General features: G+C 35.9%; 1 protein-coding gene across 1 annotated transcript in view; it reads right to left on the minus strand.

Moving 5' to 3' along the window:
* The window catches only part of CCDC186 (coiled-coil domain containing 186), a 52192-nt gene that overhangs the window by 25203 nt on the left and 8785 nt on the right, over positions 1–18204 (minus strand). Inside the window, 3 exon segments of the mRNA XM_001927027.7 lie at positions 3852–3980; positions 10583–10709; positions 15954–16649. Of these exon segments, the coding sequence (XP_001927062.6) occupies positions 3852–3980; positions 10583–10709; positions 15954–16615 (918 nt within the window). The 5' untranslated portion in view covers positions 16616–16649.

Genomic DNA, 18204 nt, shown 5'->3' on the forward strand with positions numbered 1-18204 from the left:
AGCCACAACAGGAGCTCCAAACTTTAAGAATTTTCAATGGCATCTAGTGGTAAACTCCAACTAATAGTATAACAATACAAGTACATACAGTGTTAGGAGAATGTGGAAAAACCTACACTCTGATGAAAAGTGACTGACAAAGTCTCATGAAGTCCTGGTACAGCTGATAAGCACAACTAGTAACCACTCAAAATACTATACATATACATATAAGTACTTTTAAAATCATCCCACTGGGGTTTTTTTCCCCCATTAGTTTTCAAGAAAAATTAAAGAAAACACTGGAATAGAGATGACAGAGATTTCTGAGGACTAAATGTGCTCACAGACTGACAAAACTATAGTGGAACTAAGAAAATTAGCTAGATTTTTAGATAAATGAATAATTCTACTTAGACAAGGTCAACTAATGATAATGTCAACTTAAAAAGAAATCTGGTTTTATGACAACTTTATGCTTATTAGCTTTTAGGAATACAAAAATAAGTCATAGTTCCTACTTTGGAAGAATAACATACAAGTAATATAATACAATATAATTTCTAGTGGATGAATGCACAAGTTCTTTGAAAATACAACAATACTAACACATCCTGGAAAGGGTTGGCATGAAGGGTAAAAGATGCTATCTACACGTGAACTAGGTGCTATACTTGAGGTAGACACTGAAGGTTAAGTAGGATTCAGTAGAATATGAGGAATTAGTCAAGGAGAGGAATTCAAAGTAGAGTGGTTATTATGTCCAAATGCCTAAAGTAGAAGATAGCATGATATATTTGGAGGATACTAAATTACTTCTTAGGGTTTAAATTTGATGTGTTGGTTACAGTGAGGAGGAAATAGTTATAAAAGAGAACAGGTGGCGCTCCCTTGTGGCTCAGTGGGTTATGGATCCAGTGTTGTCACTGCTGCAGCTCAGGCTGCTATTGTGGTATGGGTTCCCTTCCTGGCCCATGAGCTTCCACATGCCTCAGGAACAGCACAAAAAAGGAAAAAAAAAAAAAAAAAAAAACACCACACCAAAAAAAGAAAAAAGCAAAACAGGAGGTAGAGAAGATCCTGAAAGAAACAATGATCTGAGATTTTATCCTACAGGAAATAGGAAGCCAAAGGAGGACTTATAAATCAGAATCTTTTATTAAATTGTGTTTTAATAAGATAAGTGGTTCAGCATGGAAACTTCATTAAAGTTGAGAGATAAGAAGCAGAAAAAAGAAAAAAAAAAACAGAAAAAAGATAATTGCAGTAGATAACATAAGTTTCTTGACTATAGCATGGAAGGTGCACCAGAATGTCCTGTGACTCTGTCATCCCTGAATCAGCTGCAAAAGATAACCCAGATGCCAAAAGTTCACATTTCTATATCCCGCTCCAGATAATGGTAGCACCTACTTCACGGAACTATTGGAAGTATTAAATGAGAAAATACAGCAATTTATTTAAGAGTCTATTGAAAATCAGTCCATTCCATCACAGATAAAGGAAGGGGGGCCAGTGAAAGTTTCTGGAATCAGTTTAAGATGATTACCATTGACTCGCATAAAGATAAAGCATGACTTAATCAAGAGGATTCAATAGCCAGCTAAAATTAAGATGAAATGTATAGAAAATTCTACTCCAGGAGTTCCCGTCGTGGCGCAGTGGCGCAGTGGTTAACGAATCCGACTAGGAACCATGAGGTTGCGGGTTCGGTCCCTGCCCTTGCTCAGTGGGTTAACGATCCGGCGTTGCCGTGAGCTGTGGTGTAGGTTGCAGACGCAGCTCGGATCCCGCGTTGCTGTGGCTCTGGCGTAGGCCGGTGGCTACAGCTCCGATTCGACCCCTAGCCTGGGAACCTCCATATGCCGCGGGAGCGGCCCAAGAAATAGCAACAACAACAACAACAACAACAACAAAAAGACAAAAGACAAAAAAAAAAGAAAATTCTACTCCAAATGTGGCAGATAAACCCTCCCTATTCTAAACACCAGAAATTTCACATGAAATATAACAATGACATATATATATATATATTTTTTTAATGCACAACTGAATTCCCAAGAAAGTATAAGAAATCCCCAGGGCCAAAAAAAAAAAAAAAAAAATCTAAGAGGAAGCAGGAATCCAGAATGCTTTGCTAGGGCTGAAACCTTCACTGACCAATAACAGGTCATGTGGGGATGAGGGAAACTAAATCCCTGAGAATTTATAACTAACTCTACCCTCCTGTAAATTTGAGGTTCAGATTCATTCTACATATCTGTTCTGAGAAATGGAGAAACCTCAAGCTGGAACATTAAACTGAGGAGTAAACACTTATGTGTGCACGAATGTATGCTAGGAAACTATTTCTAAATTAAACTCACCAGGTTTGGTGACTCTAGGTGAAGGCTAGACAAATGTTCACTTTACTATTCTTTTACCTTTTCTACAGGCTTAAAAATTCTCAAATCAAAAAGTTGAGAAGAGGGAGTTCCTGTCGTGGCTCAGTGGTAACAAACTCAACTAGTATCCATGAGGACGGGGGTTCAATCCATCTCGCTCAGTGGGTAAAGTATCTGGCATTGCTATGAGCTGTGGTATAGGTCACAGATGCAGCTTAGATCCTGCACTGCTGTGGCATAGACCTGTAGCTGTGGCTCTGGTTTGACTCCTTCGCCTGGGAATTTTCAAAAGCCATGGGTGTGGCCCTAAAATGCAAAAATAAATAAATAAATAAATAAATTTTCAGAAAAAAAGTTAGGAGAAAAAAGGAATGAGGCCAATCTGTAAATCATTAAATAGAATAATCTCCATAATCCCCATAATATTACCCACCTCCTAGGATTATCATGAATATTAAATAAGTTATTACTTATAAAGCATTTTGTCCAAGGGATGGCATGCAGCTAAAACTTAAAATATCAGCTACTATAATTAATCCCACCTACACTCCTCATCATCAGAGAGGAAACAGACACACAGTAGTAGATGTAGTGTGCTGCCGTTTGTTTAAAAAAGAGGGAGGATGGTAGGAAGAAAAGAAATATATACATGCTTGTTTCACGCAACAAACATTTTGGGAAGGATACACCGGAAACTGGCATCAATGGTTGCCTCTGGGAAGGGAGTGGGGAAATGAGAAAAAAGGTTTGGAAGACATCTTTTAATGTTTGAACTGTTATTGTGCATATTTTACTACCTTTTTAAATTTTTTATTTATTTATTCTTTTGTCCTTCAGGGCCACACCCGCGGCACAGGGAGGTTCCCAAGCTAGGGGTCAAATCGGAGCTGCAGCTGCCAGGTTACACTACAGCCATAGCAATGTGGGATCCAAACCACATCTACGACCTACACCACAGCTCACGGCAACGCCAGATCCTTAACCCACTGGAAGAGGTCAGGGATTGAACCTGTGTTCTTATGGGTGCTAGGCAGATTCATTCCCGCTAAGCCATGATGGGAACTTCTCATTTTTTTTTTTTTTTTTTTAATCTCCAAAGAACACATTCTTTAAAAAGCTCACTAGGTTATTTTAATGAAGTTATTTTATGTTTGGGTCCACTAAAACCAACAACTTCTTAACATCTTATCCTCTATATTTCCCTTCAGTAAGTATGACATGTTTAAGAACTGACATATGTTTCTAATGTTCATCAGGGTAGCATACTGTAAAGAATTAGAGAAATAAAGGTTGAAGTTTTTTTGTAGTTAGCATGCATTTATATACACTGCTTTACCGTTTTTTTAAAAAGGTTAATTTTTATGCAAATAAAATGTCCTATTTCTAATGCACCACTAATGTCCAAAACTGTCCAAAACCGTCTAATAGGATTAGTTTATTTTAATAAACAAAGAATCATCAGAAAGTTAATAATGACTTAAAAAATACCTGCTCCATCCGATGGGCCATCTCTTTGTGCAATTGCTGAATTGCATTTTTAGCTGCAATGTCTTGAGTTACTACTTTATCTTTGGAAGCTTGAACTTCTTTATTAAGTTCCTCTATTCTTAACTCTAACTGTAAAGAAAATTATTCCCAGATTACTTTTATAGCTATAACAAACCACCAATACTTCAAATAAATATAAACAATGTAATAAGCATAAAAGAATGCAATGAATACACTTCAACCATAGAAATTAAAAGTAAATGTTAGCAATGTTCTACTATATCACTAGAATTAAGTCAATACAAATCTGAAGCAGATTCTGGAAAGATGGATGGCAAGCTCTAGAATAATTACCTATGTAATAACTCAAAAAAATAGTGAAAATATAATGAAAAAAACATAAATGTTATATATTCACTTAATGCAAAAAAAGCAGTATATGAGAAATAGGGAAACAAAATAGAAACAAAAGATATACAGAAATACAGACATAGAAAATTTTCAAATGACAGACATAAATCTAACTGTCAATAGTAACATTTAATGAGAGAAGATTAAATAATCATATCAAAAGGCAGAGACCGTCACACTAGAATAAAAACATTATCCAGATTGGAATAAAAACCAAAATGCTATTTACAAAGATACTTTAGATTCACTTCAAAATGACAAAAGGGTCAGAAAGATAGGACAATTATTAATATACATGCACTTAATAACATGGCACCAAAATGCATGAAGCAAAAACTGAGAAATGAAGAAGGAAATGGACAATTCAACAATAATACTTGGAGACTTCAATACCTCACTTTTAATTATGAACACATATAGACAGAAGATTACAAGGAAATAGGAGATTTGAACAAAACTATAAAACAACCTAAATTTAACACATCTATACAGCATTCCACTCAGCAACAGCAAATATACATTCTCATCAAGTGCACATGTAATATTCTTCAGGACAGAATACATGCCAGTCATAAGGCAAATCTTAATGAATTTAAAACACTGCAATCATACAATGTCCATCTTCTTCAACAACCATTAAGGAATGAAATTAGAACTCAATAACACAGAGAGAAATTTAAGACTTCACAAATACATAAAAATTAAACCTCTATATATCCAAGAGAGAAATCACAAGAGAAATTAGAAAATACTAGGTAACAAAAATAAAGATACAACATACTTAAAGGATGTATCTAAAGCAGCGTTTAGAGGGAAATTTGTAGCTATAAACATGAATACTGAAAAATAAGAAAGGTCTCAAATCAGGGAACTAAACTTTTATCCAAAGACATTGGAACTATAACAGCAAATTAAATCTAAAGCCAGCATGAAGAAAGAATCAAGATTAGAGAGGAGATTAAATAGAAAGCAGCAGAGAAAAATCAACAAAACAAAAAATGGTTCTTCAAAATGATCAACAAAATTGACAAGCCTTTAGCTAGACTGACCACAAGAATCAAAATGAAAGAGGGACATACTGACCTTACAGAAATAAAAAGAATTATGAATGAATACCATGAATAATTTAACTTGGATGAAATGCACAATTCCAGAAAGACATGAACTACCAAAAACGGCTCAAGAAGAAATAGAAAATCTGTATAGACCTATACAGGCATACCTCAGAGATATTGCGGGTTCAGTCCAGACCACTGCAATAAAGCAAATATTACAATAAAGCAAGTCACACAAATTTTTTGGTTTTCCAGTGCATATTAAAGTTAGGTATACATTATATTATAGTCTATTAAGTGTGTAATGGCATTATGTCTAAAAGAAGTGTACATACCTTAATTTAAAAATACTTTATTGCTAAAAAATGCTAACCATCATCTGACAACACAGGTTGCCACAAACCTTCAATTTGTAAAAACCGCAATATCTGTGAAGTGCAAGAATATGAAGCACAATTTTTTAAAAAAGGCATGCCTGTAATGAGTAAAGAGATTAAATCAATAAGAGAAAATTTAAAACTACCCACAAAGAAAAATTCAGGTCTAAATAACTACTCAGGTATATTCTACAAAACATTCAAAGATTTAGCACCAATTCTTCACAAATTCTTCCCCCTGTCCCCAGAAAAAGAACACTTTCTAGCTCATTCTATGAGGTCAGTACAACCAGGCACCAAAACCAGACAAAGATCTTAACAAGAAAAGAAGGCTACAAGAGCAACTATCTCTTATGAATATAGACAGAAAAATTCTCAACAAAACACCAGCAAATCAATTCTGAAATATGTAAAAAGAATTATACACCATAACCATCTTCTCTGGTTTAATATCCAGAAATTACTGTAAGATACCATTATCAACAAAACAAAAAACACATGATCATCTCAACAGATGCAAAAAAAAAAAAAGCATTAGGTAATATTTCATACTTTTTCATGATTTAAAGAAACTAAACAAATTAGGAATAAAAAGGAATTTCTTCAACCTGACAGCATCTGTGAAAAAACCCATAGCTAATGGTGAAAGGCAAGGCTTCAGAAATCCAAGAAGGATATCCACTCTTGCCACTTCTTCAATAATACTCAGTATTTCAATACTACGCAACATTGTATTGTCCAGCTGGGACAATCAAGCAAGAAATGAAATAAAAGGCACTCAGATGAGAAAGGAAGAAGTAAAACTATTTCCACATGACATGATCTTATAAATGGAAAATCCTAAGAAATTCACCAAAAAATTTTAGAATAACAAGTTCAGCAAAGTTATAGAATATAAGAAAAATCTCTTTATACACTTATAATTAACATACTGAAAATGAAATTAAGACAACAACTCCATTCACAATAGCATTAAAAGAATAAACTTAGGAATAATTTTAATGAAGGAATCACAAAATTTATTCTGAAAACTAGAGAACACTTTAAAGAAAGATCTAAATAAACTGAAAGACATTCCATGTTTGTGAACTGAAAAACTTACTATTGTTAAGATGGCAATATACTCTCCAAATTGAATCTACAGATTCAGTGCAATCCTTAACAAACCCCATTGGTTTCACTGCAGAATAAGTTGATGGTAATATTCAAAAAACTGAGAACGGCCTGACCATCTTGGAAAAGAAGAACAAAATTCAAGAACTCACACTTCCCAACATCAAAACTTACTGCAAAACAACAGAAATCAGAACAGCTTAATGAAAGACAAGTTGATCAATGAAACAGAATTGAGACTCTAGAAATAATTCACATATAAATTGGTCTTCAACAAGAATGTCCTGACTATTCGATAGAGGAAGAACAGTCTTTTCAATAAATAGTTCTGGGACAACTGGACAGCCACAGACAAAAGAATGACTTTGGACCCTTTACATCATACCATATACAAAAATTAATTCGAAATGAATCAAGACCTAAATATAAAAGCCTAAATTATAAAACTCTTGGAGAAAACATAGGGGTAGATCTTCATGATCTTCAATTTGCAATCAGTCTTGCATATGACACCAACTGCACAAGCAACAAAAGAAAAAATAGATAAAACTGGACATTAACAAAATTTAAAACATTTCTTCTTCTAAGCACACCGTCAAGAAAGTGAAAACAAACCCACAGAATGGGAGAAATGCAAATCACATATCTGATAATACAGATATAAAAAGAACTATCACAGAGTTCCTGTTGTGGCTCAGCAAGTTGAAGACCTGATGTTATCTCCCTTAGGATGTGGGTTCAATCCCTGGCCTCACCCAGTAGGTTAAGGATCTCCGTTGCCACATGCTGTGCCATAAGTGGCAGATGTTTCTGTGGCTGTGGCATAGGCCTCAGCTGCATCTCTGATTCAAAACCTACTCCAAGAATTTCCATATGCCACAGGTGTGACCATAAAAAGAAAAAAAAATTAAAAAAACAAAGAAGAACAACTGTCACAACTCAACAATTTAAAAAATTTTTAGGGAGTTCCCATCGTGGCGCAGTGGTTGACGAATCCGACTAGGAACCATGAGGTTGCGGGTTCGGTCCCTGCCCTTGCTCAGTGGGTTGGCGATCCAGCGTTGCCGTGAGCTGTGGTGTAAGTTGCAGACGCGGCTCGGATCCCGCGTTGCTGTGGCTCTGGCGTAGGCCGGTGGCTACAGCTCCAATTCAACCCCTGGCCTGGGAACCTCCATATGCCGCGGGAGCGGCCCAAGAAATAGCAACAACAACAACAACAACAAAAGACAAAAAAAAAAAAAAAAAAAGACAAAAAAAAAATTTTAAACGGGCAAAGGACTTCCCCAGAAATATCTATTAAGATACATAAATGGCCAACAAGCACAGGAAAAGATGTTTAATTTCACTGGTCATTAAGGAAATGCATATCAAAACTACAAGATACTTTATATCCATGAAGATGGCTATAATAAAGAAGTTCAATAATAACAAGTGTTGGCAAGAATATGGAGAAACCGAAACCTTCCAACACTGCCGGAAGGGATATAAAATGGGCAGCCACTTTGGAAAACAGTCTGCCAGCCCCTCAAAAAATTATAATCATTTTGACCCAACAATTCCACTTCTAGGTATACACCCAAAAGAAATGAAAGCATATCTCCACACAAAAACTTGCACATGAATGTTCAAAGCAGCATTATTAATTAATAACAGCCAAACAGTAGAAACAACCCAAATATCCATTAGATGATGAAAGAATAAACAAAATGTTGTATATCTATATAATGGACTCTTACTTGGCCATTAAATTAAGTACTAATATAAGCTACAACTTGACTGAAACCCTGAAAACATTACACCAAGTGAAAGAAGCCAGATATTATATGATTCCATTTACATGAAGGGGAAGGACACATACTATGTAATTCCATCTACATGAAATGTTCAGAATTGGTAAATATATAAACACAGAAAGTAGGTCAGTTGTTCCACAGACTGGGGAGAAATAGATGAGAGGGGCTGGAGGGAAATAATAACCACTAATGAATTCACAGGGATTTTTTGTAATAAAAATTTCCAAAATTGTGATAAACACTGCACAAAAACCACTGAACTATATACTGAAACGAGTGAACTACATGGTATGTGAATTATATCTCAATAAAGCTGCTATAAAAAAACCCTAAATGTTAGCTTATATATATATAGTACTTGTGTACTGATTTCCCTCATGAGATTATCTAGAGCAACACTGTCCAATAGAAATACAAGTCACAATTTTTTAGTAATCAAATTTTAGAAAGCAAAAAGAAATGGGTGAAGCAATGTTTCATTAAACCCTATATATATATGTGTGTGTGAGTGTGTTTGTATATATATATATATATATATATATACATGAAAAACTGAGCCATCTTACCTTTTTTGTACAGTCTTTGAAATTATGTGTATTTCACATAGCACCTCTCAATTTCAACTGACCACCTTTCATGCGCTCAATAGCTCTATATGGCTAGTGGCTGCCATATAGATCCAGAGATAAAATTAAGAAAGAAATCCCTACTATACTGGAAAGCAAAAGAAAGGTGTATCTAATACACCTTTTAAAAAGGCACAGCCACTAACACAGCTCTGGTTTTGCCTCCATCTAGTCAGTGTGAAGTTTCTGGCCATCAGCAGTGATCTGCCTACCAAAATAAGAATTCGGCCTATTATTGAAGGTCCTTAACACTTTAAAATTTTAAGTTTGATCTACATGTGGTAGCCTTAGACCACAAAAATTTTACAAATACAGTCACCTTCCAACTATGTAAAGGTTCATTAAGTAAACGAAGGTGTAAGTGAAACTTGTTTTAAATTTTATTATTATCAGCTGTTTGCTTTTAAGTTCATGGTATAGTCTTCCGTGAAAGGTGAGACAAAAGGAAAGACTTTCGGAGTTCCTGTCGTAGCTCAGCAGTTAAAGAACCTGACTAGCATCCATGAGGATGAGAGTTCTATCCCTAGCCTCGCTCAATGGGTTAAGGATCCAGCGTTGCTGTGAGGGGCAGCGTAGGCCGCAGATGTGGCTTGGATCCCGCATTGCTGTGGCTGTGGTGTAGGTTCTGATTCAACCTCTAGCCTGGGAACCTCCACATGCCCTGGTTGTGGCCCTAAAAGAGACAAAAAGAAAAAAAAAAGAAAGACTCTTTTAAGGCTACACTGTTTCTAATTCTTTCCACAGAAGAAAAGGCAACTCAGCTTTGGTACCAGTCTTGAATATGCACTTTGTTGATTCAAGTATCACAGTACATTTTTTTAAGAAAAAGGAGGGAAGGAAGGGGGGAGAGAGAGGGAGGGAAGAAGGAAGGAAAGAAGGGGGGGACAAAGAAATGAAAAGGTAAAGGAAAGGAATGGCTGGGGAGGCTAGCTAGTCAGATAAAATCTAAAGTAAGACACCAGTCTTCAGGATAGTTTACAAATACTGAAAATGGAACCATATTAAACTACATGCTTAATAACACTGTAATGCCAGATGTAAACTTTTACATATATACTGCTTCTGTTAACTGGTAAAAACAATCTATTTGACTGCCAAACAAATCATCTCTTCTTCTCAGATTTCGATTATATATAGTAGAATACAGTCATACGTATCATATAAAAATACAAATTTACAAAAAACAAAAAAATCAGGCTCTGACTCCTAGTTCATCAAAGAGAACACTTCACATACCAAGCAATCTTATGTATTTAAAGTATGATTTAACTCACAGAACTTCAATTTATATACAAATTTTCAGGAATGTACTTATTTTCTAAGTTGAACAGACTTTAAAGATTTTTGTCTTTTTACCTGTTTAATTGTGTTCATATGCTGCTTCTCTGTTTCTGTTCTTTTTTTTAGTTCTTCTCTTAAATTATCTTTTTCTGAACAAATGTCTAAGATGAGTTCCTGATGCTTCTTATTTTCTTTAATTAACCTAAATATAAAAAGGGCAGTATAAGTGAAACATAATTAAAAATGGCAATGAGATATAATCTGCTTCCAGACTGGGATGCATATACTTAAACAACTCATAAATGAACATTTCTATGCAATCCTTTTGTAATGATATGTTATACTTTACAAAACATTCTCTGGCCAGTCAGGCCACTAATTTTTTCCTAGAAACTGATATATTTCAAATAAAGTGAAATATAATCAGATAAAGAAAACCACACTCTTTTAAGTTTGCATCTTTATTTTCTGGCTGCACCCATGTTGTGTGGAAGTTTCCAGGCCAGGGACTCAACCACTGCTGCAGTTGTGACCTAAACCACAGATGCGGCAATACAGGATCCTTGACCCATTGCACCACAAGGGAACTTCCAAGTTTATGTCTTTAGGCATCTGAATTATGTACTTCATTCCTTCAGCACTGGCATCCTTTCGAATCAATCAGTGTCAACCAGGGGCAATTTTTCCCATTCAGGCCTTTGTCTGGAGATATTTTTGGAAGCCCCTACAATGGTGAGAGTTAGGGTTAGCTACTGGCTTCTCATGGGTAGAGGCAGGGATGCTGCTAAACATGCAGCAACGCATGGAAGAGCTCCACCAACAACAAAGAATGATCTGCCGCCATGTGTCAATAGAGGTTGAGCGATCTTGCTTTAGATTTCAAGAATATTTTAATAATATTCCAATAGTTATAGAAGAGTTAATAACAACGTTTAAGCAGAAATTCTGTTTTGTGTTCCCTACAAAAACATAAATAAAACCTTAAAAATTTCCTGCACAAGTACTCAGCATTATAAAGTATCTAAGAGTTAACAACTAATATTTAAGGATTCTTATAGCAGCAGCTATTACTTAACATTTGATTATACAACTACTATTTACTAAACTTATCTTTAAGTGCATTATTTAATATTCAGATCTATAAATTAATAAGTCTATGAAATTATTATTATTACGTTTTACGAATTTGAAAAAGAAACCAAAACTGAAGCCTAGAACTTATTCCAGGTCACAAAGCTACTAAGTGGGTGAACTAAGATTTGGACCCAGGTCTAATTCTTTGCCATCTTCTACTCTGAAGTTCCCTCATTCATGCAACAAATTCTTATTTACTGTGTACCAATGCTAGTCTGTATGTTGGGGGTACATCAGCAAACTCTCCCTGCTCTACTGATGCTACATTCTAAGAGGGAAATTAAAATGAACATTACGTAGCTATATAATGAAATGCCCAGCTGTGATTAAATTCTATTAAGAAACTACAGGAGGGCAAGAGGACAGGGAGAGGGATGTGAGCTGTGACTGTACACAAGGTAGGCAGGACAGACCTCTCTGAGGAGCACAGCAACGCAATGAGGAGGAAAGTAATGAAAACGTCTGAGAAAGAGAAAAACATGAAGCATGCAAGTTTCTTCAAGCCTTTTATGGCACAGTGGTTTAACATAGGTTCTTTATGATTAAGGCGTACCCTCGATTTGTTGCCAAAATGACTTGCAACACAAGAATCTTGACTATAGTTCATTAAGCAAATGATTTAGGGAGGGAGAAGTGAAGAGCAGCAAGCCCTGAAATTGTTACTCCTATATGCCAAATGTACATCCTACACAAAAATAACTGTCTTTGGAGTTCCCTGGTAGCCTAGCAGGTTAAGGACCTGGCATTGTCACTGCTGTGGCACAAGTTCAATCCCTGGCCCAGGAACTTTTGTATGCCACAGGAGCAGCCCCCCCCCAAAAAAACCCAAAAAGCCAGAACAAACAAAAAAAACAAATTATTGTCTTTAAGAATTCTGGTTGGGACCTTGGACAATAACAGTGATGTTAGAAAACAGGTAAGAATTCCATTGTGGGTCAGCGGAAATGAATCCTACTAGTATCCACGAGGACGTGAGTTCAATCCATGGACTTGCTCAGTGGGTTAAGATATGGCGTTGCTGTGAGCTGTGGTGTAGGCCACAGACTTGGCTCAGATCTCAAGATGCTGTGGCTGTGGTGTAGGCCAGCAGCTGTAGCTCCAATTCGACCTTTAGCCTGGGAACTTCCATATGCCGCACATGCAGCCCTAAAAAGCTTAAAAAGAAAAAGAAAAAAAAAAAAAATATATATATATATAGGGAAAGGAGTATATAAACAAAGACATTTGGAAAAAGATGCATTCTTGAAAAATTTAAGCCAAAAAGAACCTGAAAGGTGGTTCTCTTTACAGAAAATTAAATGACAAAAAAAAAAGTTGTTTTAGAGTCACAAAGCATTTTATTTGAAATTTAAAATATTTCATGTATAACAAAAAATTAACTTAGATTTAAAATGATATATTTGGGAGTTCCCATGTGGCTCAACGGGTTAAGAATCCGACTAGCACCAATGAAGATGCAAGTTAGATTCCTGGCTTTGCTCAGTGGGTTAAGGATCTGGCATTGCTGGTGAGCTGTGGTGTAAGTCACAAATGCAGCTTGGATCTGGCGTTGCTGTGGTGTAGTCCTGCAGCTGCCTCTCCGATTCGACCTCCAGCCTAGAAACTTCCATAGGCCACTGGTATAGCCCTAAAAAGCAAAATAATAATAATATTTGACATTTTTATACTGCTTTAATGTCCTCAAAACGATCCCATCAGATAAGTACCATCCCCCTCATAAAGACGAAAAATCTTTGTCTCCGAGAGGTTGATTTAACCAAGGGAACAGCTTGCAAGTGGCACCAGGAATCGTCCAAATCCAGGCTTCTGACCACAACTGCTTACTCCAGTCTATCACACTGCCACTATTCTGACAGGATGGAGTAAAAAGGAGGAATTAATTTTCTACTGTGTTCCTAATACTTCTAGATAAATTTAACAACATGTAACCACATTAAAAGAAAAAAAAATTCAACTGTGGCACAGCGGGTTAAGAATCGGACCATAGCAGCTCTGGTCTCTGGGGGGGGAGCAAGTTTGTTTCCAGCCCGACACAATGGGTTAAAGGATCCGTCACTGCTGCAGCTAAGACTTGGATTCAATCCCTGGCCCAAAAACGTCTAAATGCCACAGCTACAGCCATTCAAAGTAAAAAAAAAAAAAAAAAAGAAGAAAAAATACACTGAAGCCAGACTAATTGCGTTCAGATTTAACTTTTCCATTTACTAGCATGTCATCTTCAGCAAATTAATCTCTCTGTGCTTCGGGTACCTCATCCATAAAGTGAGAATAATAATAGTTCAAGCATACCACACAGGGTTGTTGTGAAAGTTCCATGAATGTGCCAGGCACTTAATTAATAGCATCAAAATGTTCCTGCTATTATTTATTAAATCTATGACATCTTATAATTTACAAGAGAGGCATGACAGTGGTAAGACTCCAAATCCAAGGTAAGCAGGAAGAGGCACCAGGGAAAGTCGAAAAGGTAGGTACAGACAGTAAGAAAATGAAGTAATCCTAAAAAGCAAGAGTGGCGGAAATGCTGATGGCTCACATATGAAATCCTAAGTTTTTTAATAATAGCAGCATCCTGGTAAAGTTCTGGGTAGCAATAGCTGCCATTAGCTTTAAGGCAGTATTAAGAAAGGCCCTGGAGCCTCAAGAGATATTTGTATGCTCATGTTCATAATATTATCCACCATAAGTAAAAGGTAGAAGCAAACCAAATGTCCACTGATGGATGAATGGATAAACAAAATGTGGTATATACTTCCAATGGAACATTATTCAATCCTAACAAGGAAACTGACAACATAATACGACATGAATAAACCTTGAGGACATATGCTAAGTGGAATAAGGCAGTCACGAAAAGGCAAATACCATACAATTTCATTTATATGAAGTATCAAGAGCAGTCTAACACTCAGAAACAAAGTAGAATGTGGTTACCAGGGGCTGGGGCAGGGAGTTGTTTATTGGGAATAGAGCTTCCGATTCGTTAAAATCAAAAAGTTATGGAGACTGGCTGCACAACAATGTGAACATTATACTCAACACTATCAAATTGCACATTTAAAACTGTTAAGATGGTAAATTTTATGTTATATGTATTTTATCAAAATTTAAAGTAAAAGTTAAAAATAGAAAAAAAAGAAGGGCTCTGGATTCTGACATTAAAAATCACCAAATTAAAAAAAAAAAAAAAAAATCACCGAATAAACCAATGAAGAGTCAGTGAGCTGTTTGGGGAAGACTGATCCACTGATAATCTGGAACAGTAGAGACCAGAAAAGCAAGATTCATTAAAAGTCAATCGCATACCAGCACTATTCAGATTACGGTACATTTTCTTTGCCATCCTCCTCTATGTAGATTTCCTCCTCCCCTTCCTCTACCCACACACCTCCCATTCCAGAAAAATTTAAGTATCATTTTTTTTAAAGTCAATCAGTCTGTATTTTAGTGGAAACTAGCAAGTTTTATTTTCCTTGCTTAAAAGTTATGAGTACCTAAACATATGCATCATTTAATATATAAATCTAAAATAAAAACACAGGGTTATATAATACTTTTAGGAAAAGACAAAGTTAAACTGTCATTAATATAGAAATTAACTCTACAAATCCAAGAGAAGTCTAAAAATAACATGTTCTTCTTTACTGAATAATAATAAACCAATTATCCTGGTCTCTAAATTTTAATATTTTAAACCAATGAATTTACAATGGGGATTTTAGGAAAATTTTTCAAATTTTATGACTTATTCTTTTTGAATTTATCTTAGTTCTGACAATATTACGCTCTACATTCTTTCAAAACTGAGAAATCTGAGTTGTATATAAATATTTCTAGATCTTTAATGAACATAAAATATTTCATAAAACATTCTTTTTTCTTTGGCCACACCCACAGCATGTGGAAGTTCCTGGACCAGGGATTGAACCCATGCCGCAGCAGCAACCCAAGCTGCTGCAATGACAACACGGGATCCTTAACCCACTGTGGCACAAGGGAAACTCCAAAACATTCATTCTTTTAAACTTATATATTAAGACTATACATAAAATAGGAATTTTGAATCATATTCAAACCAGACACCTCATATATAGATAACATAGATCTTTACTAATTTCTAAAATAATGAGAATACTACATTCTAAAAAAAATTATAAACTACTAGGCAAACTTGACATTTTTCAATTACTCAACTACTATGTGCATGGCTCTACTGTGGAAGTAAAAGTAGATAAAATGATACCTTCCTTTAAGGAATTCAATCTTTAATCCCTGTGGGAAAAAAACAACCCGAAAGAATAAAAAAACTTACTTCTTTATGGTATGCTCCTGCTGCAAATACTTATCTTGCACACATTTTTCAAACATAACTAATGCATTTTCTCCCTTATTCATTCCATTTGGTACTCGGTGTTCTTTTGCAAACTCAGTAGACAAGAGCTCAGATTCTATTTCTTCTAACAATTCCTCTGATGTTGAAACATTCTTTATTTTTGAAATAAGTTTCTTGGTGCAGTCTGTATCATAAGGACTTTCGGAATAAGTCTTCTGATTAGCTGCTTCTGTTAGTGTAGATGACCTTAATTCCGCCAATATTTGGGTCACTGTTTGTTCTGTTTCATTTGCTTTCAAGACTTGCTTTGTCAAATCTCCACCAGGAAAATTAGCTATTTGTTCAGAATTTTCTGGGCATGTGTCTGTTTTAGCACAAGAATCCTCACCTGCACGATGATCTGGAATAGAATTTTCCTGTGCTTCAGTTTGATGATTGTGTTCCTTAGGCTGCCATAAAGTTTTATCAAAGTTTAATGACAATAGTTTGGACTCATTTCCTAAGCTGCTGTTTTCGTCACCAGAAAACGAGTTGCATGAGTCTTCCTTTATTTCAGGTGTTTTCTCAATATTTTGATCAGAGGAAATGGAGGCTATGTGCTCTGTCTCTGACATGCTGACTGGCAACAATTCACTCTGCATTTCTTCAAATCAGTTCCTGGTCTTCGTTTTACATCTAAAAAAATTAAGACATTAAAAAAAAAAATAAGTTTTTTTTCCACCAAGACCCATATGTATTTCCACACATCCCATGATGTGGAAAAACTAAGACCACACATTTTACCACTAACAATTCTTCGAAAATTCTTTTCTTGGAGCAGGTTAAGGGTCCAGCATTGTCACTGTTGTGGTGTGGGTTTGATCCCTTGCCTGGGAACTTCCACATGCAAAAAAAAAGAAAAAAAAAAAAAAAACTTTCCTTAGGGGAGGAAAAGAAGAAAAGAAAAAAAAGAATATAACAGCCAATCCAAGTGAGCCACAACCAGCTTGGTGCTACAAAGTCTCATTCTGTGGTCTCCTTCAATTCAGTCCTACAACTTCAACTTAACTTTAGTTGCCATTTGGCAATCACCCCCAGAAGTTGCTGGGTATGAAATGAAATAATGGGATGATTAGTGCCAAAGAATTGTTTAGAATTCCTTTGGCTCCACAAGGGGAAAAAGATTATCTAAAGAATTTGTAAGAAACCACCAGAGAAATAAGATAGCAATGAAAACACTAGGCAAGAAATTACAAATCAAGATAATAGAACAATGCACATGAACAATGATAAATATTTATGGAAAAAGAAAACTAAACAATAACAAAACAAAATACAGCTACCTATGATAAAACAGAGACACCTAGAGCTGGGCTGAAAGTCAGGGTGCAAAGGGTCCCTGACAGGAATTCATTTTTAATCCAGGGATGCAGGAAGTACCATGACAATTTCCAAACATTCTCATCCAGAACACACCACTGTCAGCGCAATTCAAATGGACCCCATGTGCACTGCCTAGGTCAGAAAAGAAACACGTACGAAACTAATTTTATAATGTTAGAATGCATTTTTATGCTGTTTATGAGGGTCACTAATCTATTTTCTGAAACTCAGTCAACTTCAAAAATTATCCTGAGACAGATAAATATAAAATATTCCAGTAATCTTAATGAAAAAGAATTGTCAACTTCTTTTGTCAAATATCAACAAAGCATTTACTGGAGTCATATAAGGTTAGATAAAGAAGTGGATACATCAGGGAGTTCCCGTCGTGGCACAGTGGAAATGAATCCGACTAGGAACCATGAGGTTGTGGGTTCCATCCCTAGTCTTGCTCAGTGGGTTAAGGATCTGGCATTGCTGTGAACTGTGGTGTAGGTCGAATATGTGGTTCGGAACCTGCGTTGCTATGACTGTGGTGTAGGCCAGCAGCTGTAGCTCTGATTTGATCCCTAGCCTGGGAATCTCCATATGCTGTGGGTGTGGCCCTAAAAATCTAAAAAAAGAAAGAATCTACTTAAAAGAGAGTAAGTCTATGAAGGCATTGTGACTCTCCAGCACAGTGAGAACAACTGAGAAGAAGCTATCTTTGAAAACCCTTGTCTGTGTGCCATGCTTTGTCAACAGAAAGGCATTAACAATAGTTATCTTCTCATTCAGGTTTCATGTTCCCCAGGGTTCAGTCCTCAACTTTATTTTCCCTCCTAGAATTCTGATAACTTAAAAACCAAAAACTCATAGTTGATGCCCA

The sequence above is a fragment of the Sus scrofa genome, chromosome 14 (genome assembly GCF_000003025.6).
Source record: "Sus scrofa isolate TJ Tabasco breed Duroc chromosome 14, Sscrofa11.1, whole genome shotgun sequence".
Lineage (NCBI taxonomy): Eukaryota > Metazoa > Chordata > Mammalia > Artiodactyla > Suidae > Sus > Sus scrofa.